An 11,667-nucleotide genomic window follows, 5' to 3' on the forward strand; every position below is an offset into this window, starting at 1 on the left:
CTTTTTTTCACTGTTAAATTTTGTGGTTTTCTCTTTTCCAGCCAATGCAATTTGAAGATGATGAGCACGCACCACCAGCACCACCCAACCCATTCAGCCATCTCACAGAAAAGGAACTGGAAGAGTACAAGAAAACAATTGAGCGCAAGCAGCAAGGGCTGGAAGGTCAGTGGTGTGTTTTTAAATATTGGGGGTTACATTTTAATAATGAGCTCATTTTTAGTTTGAAAATATCTACTGCAAAAAATATGTACATGTTCATTATTAGCATATACTGTTGGCAACTACTGTAGAAGTAATCATTCCTTGAGACTGTAGAATTTTTTGTTAAATGTTTGGGGGGTTGTGTTTGTTTTTGGTTGGGTGTTTTGTTTTGTTTTTTTACTTTGGTTAGTGCTAAAATTAAAGCAATGAAAGGTTTGCACAGAAATGGGGTTGACAAAAACCCTTTATCATAATAACTTCTTTTGTCAGAATCATAGAATAAATTAGGTTGGAAGAGCCCGTGAAGGTCATCTTAGTCCAACCTCCTTTTCAAAGTTGATATCAAAGTTAGATCAAGTTCCTCAGATCTGTGCCCAGATGAGCAAAAGTTTACTGAGGTGTTTGGTCTTGGCTTCTTTAATTTTTTTTCTAGTCTCCCAATGTGCAAGACTCATCTACTTTCACTTTTTACATCTTCTTCCAATACTACTATTCCATAGGCAATTACTGACTCAGGGTTGATTCTTTTTTAACAATAACACTTACTCTATGCATTCTTCTTTGCTAATACTGTGTAATAAAACAATTTTGCTATATATCACATTCAGGATGTAGCATAATAGCTTACAATAATAGCAAACTGTGTGACTTATGGCTAGATAAAACTATGGGGCATGCTACTTGGAATGCAACCCTGCCACCCTTTTAACGTTTTATATTAAAGAACTAATATGTAATGATTGATAGCAGATAAAACACTTAAATCCATAATCCTGTAGAGTTTAAACTGTGTATTTTAACTTCTTGATGTTGTAAGCATGAGCAACACAACGCTAGCAGAGCTGTAAGTCTTGTAGCACTAGTACCGACATTCTTGCTTGATTTTTACTTTTGCATGGCTACTAATTCCAATCTTGTCCTGCAGATGCTGAACAAGAATTATTCTCAGATGACGGTTCATCTGTGTCACAAATTCAGTCACAAACTCAATCCCCGCAAAATGTCCCAGAAAAATTAGAAGGTATTCCATGCAATTTCTGTACAATGCCAATAGCTCTGATAGCCTGAGCCATCCAGTCTTCTGCTGCATTCCTACACTTGCATGAAGTCAACTGAGCCAACAAGAGCCTTCTTTTACTGTGTCTGGGTGGGACTTTGTCCAGAAAACTGTTTTTCCCAATTTTTTCTAATGCATAATTCTCACAAACAGAAAACAACACGGGGCATACTGAAACTTAGATATTAATAGGGTGGAGGAAATAGATATTATATTTTTATTTTACTCAAAGTGTTAAGATTAGGGTTTTTGCCTAAGACTTTCCCAGCAGAGTCTAAGAGGCCTTTTGAAAGGCTGGTTCTCCAAAGACTTCCGTATGGAACGGCTGCGTTTTGATAAAGTAAAGCATATTCTGAGCGTGCTTGAGACTGTATGTGTACATGCTGTGTAGACTGTATTTGTATGTAAGGTATACAGCTTGAGCTGTATATGTACCTGGGAGAGAGAAGGTTAGCTTTTTCAGACCATTTTCCTTTCTGCTTACAACAAGTAAGAGTGTAGATAAAGGAGGGAAAAACCACATCTAAGCACTTTTGGTTTCATTCTTTGGATCACAGTCCAGACTCGAACACTCCGTTTTAATTCTGTTTTCTTGCATGATAGTGTACATAAATAATTGCAAAATTGTCTGTTCTTTCAGAAAATCATGAAGATTTCTATACCCAGAATGCTAATCTAATATCTGTGGAGTTGCCGGTTGTGGTGGTGAACGGCAAGGAAGATGCACATGACGTGGAAGAAGATCTCACCAAGAGGGTCAGTCAGTTAACCACTAGTACTGTGGAGAGCGTAGAGATTACGATTAAAAGCTCTGAAAAGATAGAAGAGGCCCTGTCCCCCGAAGGGTCACCTTCGAAATCCCCGTCAAAGAAGAAGAAGAAATTCCGCACTCCATCTTTTCTGAAAAAGAGTAAAAAGAAGGAGAAAGTAGAAGCGTAAGTGCAGTTCTGTTGTGAGGAGACATTGCACATTTGGGGCTTTTAAGTTGACCATTAACAGCGTAGTGTTAGGGGTGTGCAGTAACTGGACTTTTAACCTAAACATAAAGTAACTGGAAGAGGTTTTGCTTAAAAAAAAAAAACACACACACACAAAAGAACCTTTCATGTTAATTGAAAATTAATTCATCTCTCACTTAACTGTGTCCAAAATTGCTATGAGGGTTGGAAACGTTCATTAGTTTCATGTAGAACTACACTGGCAGGTGCTCAGTCACCATCATAGCAAGATCAAACACCATCACAGTATGAAGCAGCAAGTTCTGCTTGGAGTATTTTGCAGACCTTAAACTTTTCAGTACAGTTAAAGTCTTTATTAAAGTTACTGTTGAGTGATCATACGACTTTTTAAAACTGCTGTCTCATTTGGTAACCAGATCATACATTTTTGTATTGTGATTTTGACCATATATTTTACGTTTCTGCACCCAAGTTTGAGTGGGTGTATATTAACAGCACACCTTAAATCTTTTTTAAGATTAGATCATATAGAAATATTATACACTGGCACATAATATTAGGGGGAAAACTGTGTAAGAGAAAGTTTATTTGGAATTATACAAAAAGTCTAAAGAATTCCATTCTTCAATAACTTTTTTGCCAAATATTTCATTTTACTGAAATATAATTTTTGAAGACTTCTTTTTTTATTCTATCAGTTGGGGGGGGAACCCTTATTTTTCAAGAGAGGGAATTTTATACACTTAACATTGATAATTTAGTTTAACTGGCAAAGCAAAAAGAAGATTTTTATATGTTCAAATGTTTGTATACCATTCAGTATAAAGGTATTATAAGCATGTGAACCAAGCATTTAATAGTAGAGTGTATTTAAGAATGCTTGGTTTAGAGTATACTTAAATATAATTCAGGAATCCAGGGACTTAGAAATCAAAAGATAGAAGCATATAAAATTGAACTGGATTCATGTTTAAAAATTACTTGTGGGGTTTTTTTTTTTCTCTCTCATGGTATTGCTAATGAATGAAGAAAAAATAATCTCTTAACATAACCAAATGAAGGAAACAAAGCTGTTAAAAGGGAAAGTGAAATAGTAAGAAAATAGGAGGAGACAAAGAAAGTAAAAGTCTGGTGATTATTTTTTTTAAATATATGATATGGAGTCTGGGATATTTTTATTAAATCAGCAAAGTGACATTTCCATATTAGACCTTTTAAATAATTTGTATGGATTCATGCAGAGTGCAACACTTGGGTTTTTTTCTTCACTTTCATTTGAATTGTAAAAGGGTCTCATGAATCTGTGTTGTCCTTTGGATGAACCCAGAGCAAATCAGAGCCTAGTGCCATGGGTAAGGGTGGTACTGCCACTTACTCATTTTTACTGATATTGTCATTTTAGTACTTTTACTGCATTGTAAATACAAACTAAACATAGAAATTAACATAGGGTTTTCTTCGCTGTGTCAAATTGTCTGTAAATCAGTCATCGCAATAGGAAGTACATTTTAAAGATCCATGTGATTCCCAAATTGCCAGTTGAAATATTATACAATATATAATTGTTAAATATGGCTGGAGAGTGGTTTGGCATGCAAAAATGTTGATTATAGCATGTTTGGGGCTGGTTAGCTTTGACCGTGTAAGTGTGATAATGCGATGTTGGAATGGATCCTGGAAACAATTTTCTAGCTATCACTAAATACTGGAATCAGTGTTTTTAATCATAGTGGAAACTTTCAGTTGCTTACTTTGTTTTTTATGTTCTACATTACTTGTGTTGTATTACAACATATGTAGAAACAGTAACCTGTGAACTACGCTTTTCATAACTTTTTTAAAAATATATCTAAATGAATGCAATGTGCATAAATATTTTTTAAAATGCAACCGTGAACTATTTGCACCTTTTGCTAATGCCTCTATTTACTTGCTTTGGCATAAAGAATGAGCCAGCCAACTCTTGTGTCCTGTGGAAAATATATAAATGTTATCTGAAATTGCTTATAGATGTAATGCTAATTAATGTTAAATCACAAATAAACAGTATTTTAAATAGATGGATTTTGTATAGCAGCCTTTATTTTTAGACACTGCTCTTGGAAAAGATGTCTTGATTATGCAAGTAACTTCTCAAGAATTTATTCTGAACATGGCTTCTTGCTTGTGCTTCTGAAAGCTATGCAAGATGCAAGAAAATAGTCTGATCTTATTAGAGAACAGTTGTTTCCTCTGTCACAGATCCTGGAGATGAAAGAGGACAGGCCCGTGGCAAAATACGCAGTGTTGTCAGGCAGTTGGTTTGAACCTCGGCAGTTTGTGCTGCAGGCTTTCCTCTCCCGGGGAACGCTTCCCCTCCTTCTTGGTCTGTGTCTTCTGCTCTGCAGCATGGGTTTAGGTATGACAGCCTGAGACGTAGCACTCAGGTGGTTTAAGTGCTGTGTAAGTACAGAGCAGGGAAATAGCTTGTGGAAATTACCTTTTTTGTTTTGTTTTGTTTTTCTAATGAAAACAAACTTTTTTTGTAGAAAAGGCTTTTAGTACAGTTATTTGAAGACATCTGTGCCCTGCCCTGTCAGCATACGGTATACCTCGGAGCCTCTGAGCCTGTGGAAGTTGCAGTGTTATGTTTTTATAGCTACAGCAACTCTGTGAGATGTCTTTAAGGACTTCAAAAAAATGTTTATTTTCTTTGTTCTTCCACAAATCACCCTTTTGTTTCTGTTTACAAGAAAGTCACAATCCAGCCCTCCAAGCCCAGTGCCAGTTCATGAACTCAGTCCCCATGTGGGAGGATAATTTTGGTTCAGCATTTAAAATAGATGTAACCAGGATTCGAGTAATTTTCGTACCGTTGCTTGTCTCCAGGAGCACCTACAGTCTGCTTAGTGCTGCGCTAACATGAAAGTAGACACCATATCAACACGGAGGAGCTTACGCCGTAAGGCTAAGTGCATCTATAGTTTCCTTCTCTGCACTCTCTCTGTTGTCAAGAGCCTACGAACCCATGCAGACCCTTCATTTGCACCTAGGTCTTACTCTTTCACAGTGTTACAAGAAGGATCTGAGATTCTGCAAGCCAAAGCATGGAAATAAAGTCAAGAAATAAAGTTCATAACAGGCATAACATACATTAAGGCTTAGATCTTGCGGAGCAGGAGCCCTTGGAAAGACAAGCTTCAAAACAGATCGCTGACATGATAGGAAAAATAATTATTACCGTTAGGATGCTTAACCCAAGAAAGAGCAATACAGAGAAGCAGCGTGTGCTATGAGGAATTACAGGCAGGCTATCACCTCAGAGCCTTATAAAGGAAAACAAGGGGTTTTTAAAGTTGTGCATCTTTCTACCCCACTCTTGTCTATGTATGGCAATAATGAAATCTGTATTGTGATCCTGGTGATCACCTGACTACTTCCTTTACAGGCCCTCACCAGTTCTGGGGGCGAGTGTTACATAGCGAAACAAATCTTGCTTGATTTGCAAAAATTGCAGAACGACGTATACTGTAGATCGGGCTTCAGGTGCTGCGACGAGACAGAATAATGTCATGGTGAAGGCTGTAACAGGCCATTTTGACCACTATTTTCCTGCCTTGCCAGTTGAGTTATTGCACACTGTTGAGCACATAGCATAAATCGCTCTTTTCTTTGGTGCTCAGTAGTTGAGGTTTTTCTGCTTTCTGGATGTCCAATTTGCAAAACTGTTGGGTTTTCATTGTTTCAGACTGTGGAAACTTCTCAAGTATAATGAACTGCTAAGCAGCCAAGGAGAGGGAGAAAGGGCCACCGTGTTCCAGACTGGGCACGTGGATCTGATGGAAACTTCTGATGTGAGCGCTGATGTTCCTACTCTTCCTTCCTGCAAACTGGCGGGGAAGCGCATCCCCTCACCCACGGGGTTGCTGCATGCGTTAGTGTTTGTTCTTTCAGAGATCAGCTATGTTAAATGAGGTGGAGGACTCACCGAAAAGCACTAATTAGAAACTGGCAGCCGGAGCGCAGTCGGCCTGTTGGCGGGCACTGCTATGTGCACGGCTCCAGCGGCGCGAGCAGCCCGGCGGGGAAGGCCGGCAGGGCGTTCGGTGGAGATGGGCGCTTCTGACACTTTAGCTGTCTCAGAGCCTGTATAAGGTCTTAGTTTTAGAGACTTGCAGATTGGCCAAGCTTGCACAGACTCTTAGAGGAACAGTAGAAAGCCCATCCCTAATATAAAGGTTGCTCAGCCGTTTGCCATAATTTCTCATCTCAGTTGCAAAGCCAGCAGCAATTTAGGTTACTAAGAGAAAAGACTGCCAGAACATAATATGGAGAAACTTGCATTTTTCTACAACCTTGCCTCTTTGGAAGTGTTTGATTACATTAACTTCACATTTTATGCCTGCTGGCAGTACCTGCAAACACACCCAAGCAGTTCTCGCTTGGACCAGCACTCAGTGTGGAAAGTTTCAGTCAGGTCTGATCAGCTTGTAAGCAAACAAAACAAGGCCTGATGATGAGAACTGGAGGGCAGACAAGAGTTCACACTCTGAAATTGTGATTTGAGTCCCAAAGTCAAACACAGCCTTTGAAAGGTGAAAACTCAGACAGCCTTTAGATGGCATCAGACTTTCACGTTTGCTGCCTTTGTTGCCTGCAGTCAGAAAGCCATTAACAAAGAGCTTTCAAATAAAGTATTTTGGTGGAGATTTTGTGGGCTTTATTCTAGTTCCAGCGCAGTGAGATGAAAGCAGACATCTGGCTGTCGGACTCATTTTCTTTATTGATTCATTTCAAAATCCAGCAATGGAGCGGGCTTTGGCCAGCAGGCAAGACTGCTTTGCTCCCCTTGATCCTCTCGCACTTTCGCAACTAGCTAAGAAAATTTTGGGGTTCTTTTGCACTTGTAAACTCACTCCACTGAGCAGAGGAATATCCTTATGTTCAATATTTTCTTTCTAGCAGTCTTACCTGCAAGCCAGAGGGCTCTCAGCATTTCTGGATGGTTGGGGCAGAAGTGACAGGAGTCCCTGGTGGAAGGCATGCAGAGGGGACAGAGTATCCGATGTCTCGGGGTCAGGGCAAAGCCTTGTTGATCTCCCCCTCGGCTGAGCTGCGGGTGTGTGAATGGAGAACCAGAAGTCACGGCAGCCGTGTTTCTAGGAAGACCTCCAGTGAAGAAAGGTATTTACAAGTATTAGAAAAACCTGTTGCTTTGGAAGTTCAGCCACGCCAGTTTTGGAGGGTTGTACTGAATGTTCATAACTCTTTAAAAGGGAATGGCGTGCTTTGCCACTGCAGACACCCGTTTCTGTCGGCTCGCTCTTCAGCAGATAACTTCTGCCAGAGGCACGCTTGGCATCTCGGTCTCGGTCTCAGGCTCTGAACTGCACATTGTTGGAGGCTGAGGGCAAAGTCTCAGGAAGCATCACTGCATGCTCACTCTGTTTTAATGCTTTTCTCCAACTGTCTTCCCTTTGTCTTTGTGGGAAACAGGATATTGGGCAAGTGGGACCTTCGTTCTTACTTGCTACAGTTGTTTTTCTGTATTAGTCAAACTCGAGAAGGGAAAGATGTGGCTGTTTGTGCTGTTAACTGTTGTGCACGCAAAATCAGAGAAAGGGGGGAGAGGGTGAAGTTAAATATGTTATTATATATTTTTAAATATAGATCATAGCTATATAATATAGATATTGTATTATATACTATTATATCCTCTCACATATGGTGGTCAAAGGGACAGATGCTCTGAATTGTCTCCAAGAGAGAAAAAGGCACATTTGACTTTTAAAAAGTGGAAGATGTTGTCCGTGTGTTTCTTACTTGGCATCTGCCTGTAAATGAAGCACATAAAGGAAAAATGATGGCTGGAAGCATTTGCAGCATGTGTTCAGCAGAACTTCCTTTTCGGTCTCTGTTGCCTGACTTTTCTAGTTTCTCCTTCCTACCCCTGGTCAGCATTTGCACTGGATCAAACGAAGAGAAAATCAAAGGCTTGAGCTCACACAAGACATGCGGGTGTTCTCCTCTCTAGGATCTTACGCTTAGGTGTGACATTAGTGCATCTGTATCCTGCAGGTCCTCAGCTTTAAGCTTTAAATCAAGCTGTGCCGTGCCACAGACCTAGTGCTGTGGGACGGACAGGGAAAATACATGGTGTTATCCTGGCAGGGTCCCAGGTTGCATTTCATACAGGGTCTGACCGTGCAACAGGGTAGGTGCACGGGGTCGCTGTCACAGCCTGCGAAGACGCGTGACCCAGAGGTGGTGCACACTCGCCGCCATCAGCGGGCACGGGTGCCGCGGCGGTACAGGCGCCGTTCGCCCCCGTGTGCGGCTATCCTCCTCTCCCTCCTGCAGAAGCTATAGCCCACGTGGGGGGGTCGCTCCAGGGGTCCAGCCCAGGTGAGCGGAGGCCGTGCCCCATTTGGCATTGCACCTCTTTGGCCACCCCGGAGGGCGGCTGAGCCCCGCGTGTGCCCAAAGGGGCCTCAGCAGCCGCCGCTGAGCTCTGAAGCCAGCGCCGCTCCTCGCCATGCATGACCCTTTGCTGCCAGCAGCTCCCCGCTATTGCTTCATTTTAAGGTTAGTTTTATTAAGTGAAGAGGGAAAGAATAAAGTTTGGCAGCCAGCAAACATGGGACTGAGGTTCATTGCCTGCCCTGCTGCCCACCATGCTGTGCCAGCTGTGCCGGGCTGCCCTGTCTCCAGGAGACGTGTCAGCTCTGACAGCATCCCCAGGGTTCAGAGCAATGGAGACGGGCCAAATCCTGCTGCCCGGGCCAGCGGACACCCGCACGGCTGCAGGGCCCTCCCAGCGCCGATGCTGCCCGGCTGCTCTCTGCTGTTTGAATTTTTTTTTCTTTTCCTCCTGTCTTCTCCAACCGAAGAAATTAAGTGAAAATGCCTTTTCCTTTATAGTTGTGTGAGAACAGCTGCGTATCAACGATGCCAAAGAGAGAAAAAAAAAATCAATTAGGGGCTGAATTGGCTGCTGGCATATACACAAAAGCTTCCCACCGCAGTCGCGCGGGGCTGGCGGCGTGCGACTTCCCCCGCCAAGTGTCTCTTCAGACTTGACTCTGCTTCATTTTTTCATCATTAAGATGCTGCCAAAGTTTCTGAGGAGGGTTTTATGGTTCAAATGCCAGCACGGCAGTCAAGGGCTGGTGCTGAGGGCCAGATCCTGAACATGCTCCACCAGCCCGCCAGAGCCAGGGTGTTTGCACTGCGGTGCCAAGAGCTGGGCTGAGCTCGGGCTTCACCGGGCAGCGAAGCTCTTTCTTCCACCTCATTTTTTAGGATCTCCAACCTACTCTTGCATTTAAATTTTGCGTGGAAATGGCTGTGTTCTGCGCTGACTGACGTTTTGCCAAACTCCTGGGGGAGCTTTTGTTTTGTTGGGCTTTGGGACCGAGGAAAGCAGACGTGTCAGCTGTGTGTGGCGGGGATGAGCGCCTCGCCTGGATCTGCTTGCTGGGACTGGTGCACGGCTGCCATCGCCACGTGGGGAAGGGGGCATCCCCTCCAGGCTTTGTGTCCTTGCCTCCCTGCATTTGGAGGGAGTGTGTCATGTCAGTCCCTGGTGGGATGCTGGAGGGATGCAGGGAGTGACTGATTTGAGAGGTTTCATCCCAGCTGTGCCAGAGCTGCCTGACCCCTTGCCTGTCCCGGCCGGAGGAGTCAGGGGTCACTGAAAGCCCTTCCCATGGCTCCCCATCTCTCCAGGGGAGATATCCAGTATCCACTGGTGCTGAAGGATCCTGCACCTTTCTGTTTTGCCTACATCAGTGTCAAAATTTCCAGGCACCTTTCGTTTTGCATTTGCAGCGATAGCTTGGTACGACGGCGTGTCTCTGGACACTGCTGTAGCTTTTGTAAATTTTTAATTTGCAAATGTTACTTGTAAAAGTAAAAGTTGTGCTCCAGGTTATCAGGACAGTGAGTAGTTAAGCTCTGTAAGGAATAACTAAAATGCTCTGGGGCGGCACTGTTGTCCTGGGCAGAGCTCTGAGCAGTAGCCTTCCGCTCCCTGGCAGACGCTGCTGGCTGGCGCTGGTTCTGACCTTCGTCATGTCAGCTGCTGGCTGCTCTCTGACCTCCTCATCAGGCACGGTGCTCATCCCTCTCCTCCCAAAGGTACAGAAACTGCCAACATTGCCTAAAGTGAGGTCCTTGAATCAACAGCCTGATTTTTCTCAAAGGGCTGAGTGCACTCGCCAGTGCTGGGGGAGCCACAGAGCAGCAAGTTGCTTGTTTGTCCCTCAGCTTGATGCATTAAAAGCCAAATAACCCCTGAGCTGGACGGGGAAAAGCCGCCCCCAAAAGCCAGCAGTGTGGCAACTGGCTGTTGTTCTTGAGACCCTCATGGGGATCAAGTTTCCCAGTGAACATCCCGACGGCCAAGCCCTTTCCCTCTCCTCCATGCCCCAGAGGGGATGGGGAAGGGCAGGTTGCTGCAGGGGGCTGGGTTTCTGTCTCCAGGGTGCTGAGAGCAGTTATAACTGACCATTAATGAATGTGCCTTCACCTTAAGGGTCTCTGAGTGTTAAAGGCGGTGCAGGGACCTGCCCGTGTCTCGCAAGCTGGTGCTTGGCACGATGGTGCTAAGGCTTGGGGATGCTTCAAGTCCCTGTGCCGATGGCCACGCGGTGCAACAAAGCAGCTGGTGGGACACACCTCCTTCCTTTTCCCTCTGTCATATCAGCTGAATAACAGAGGTTCTGCAAACTTTCAAAACTTCATTAAACTCGTATAAACTCAGTCCCAAACTGTGCCTGCCTGTGAGTGTAGCTTGGCTTTTTAAAATACTTTTTATAAAGAAATGTAGCTCTAACCTGAGGCAGTGGGAGGACTGCACCATCGCCTGCGTGTCAGAGGCCATCACCGTGCCCCTCCACGTGCTGAGGTGCCGTCTGCATGCAGGCTCCTTGGGCATAAAACCCACTCCCTTGGACACCAAAGCCCAAACATCAAACTTGAGTAAAGAGAAATTGCAGCCAGTGCCTTGAGAAAACTGGAAAATAAATGCATTTAATATGTGCGGTTGCACATGCATCAGCCATGCAGGCAATTGCATGGTATCTCCCTCTCAGCGAGACCAGGTGCAAGGACTAATTGTTGCCTTTCCCACAGTAAACCTGGCCTGAAGCCCAGATGGGTCATGAAATGGAGGACATTTACCTTGCCGCTCCTTGTGCCCCACCTGCCAGGTGTTTGGGATGGAGAAGGGAAGGCAGTAGCAGCAGGTAAGCCTTTCTCAGGCTGTTATCTGACAGTGTCTCCAGGATCACCTGCAGTACAAGTGACCTGTGCAGAGGGATCTGTGGATCAAGCAATAGCCCAGCAGAGCAGGGAGGATAAACGCAGCCCAGACTCTGCCTTATCACCTGGGCGGTGAGTGTGGACGTGTTCGCAGGCAGGCGCTGTGCTGGGGCCTCAGAGATGCTCCAGGGGACCAAACCCTCA

At 44.1% G+C, this 11,667-nt stretch overlaps 1 protein-coding gene across 4 annotated transcripts in view; it reads left to right on the top strand.

Annotated features, from left to right (window-relative positions):
* The window catches only part of ADD3 (adducin 3), a 103,356-nt gene extending 99,076 nt beyond the window's left edge, over nucleotides 1-4,280 (top strand). For 3 of the 4 annotated variants that reach the window (XM_075108316.1, XM_075108317.1, XM_075108320.1), the window contains 3 exons: nucleotides 42-165; nucleotides 1,130-1,225; nucleotides 1,902-4,280. In XM_075108316.1, the coding sequence (XP_074964417.1) occupies nucleotides 42-165; nucleotides 1,130-1,225; nucleotides 1,902-2,200 (519 nt within the window). In that variant the 3' untranslated portion in view covers nucleotides 2,201-4,280. The remainder of the gene's footprint in view (nucleotides 1-41; nucleotides 166-1,129; nucleotides 1,226-1,901) is intronic. The other variant, XM_075108318.1, reaches the window with a different exon arrangement.
* Nucleotides 4,281-11,667: the final 7,387 nt, after the last annotated feature.

The sequence above is a fragment of the Phalacrocorax aristotelis genome, chromosome 12, assembly GCF_949628215.1.
Source record: "Phalacrocorax aristotelis chromosome 12, bGulAri2.1, whole genome shotgun sequence".
Classification (NCBI taxonomy): domain Eukaryota; kingdom Metazoa; phylum Chordata; class Aves; order Suliformes; family Phalacrocoracidae; genus Phalacrocorax; species Phalacrocorax aristotelis.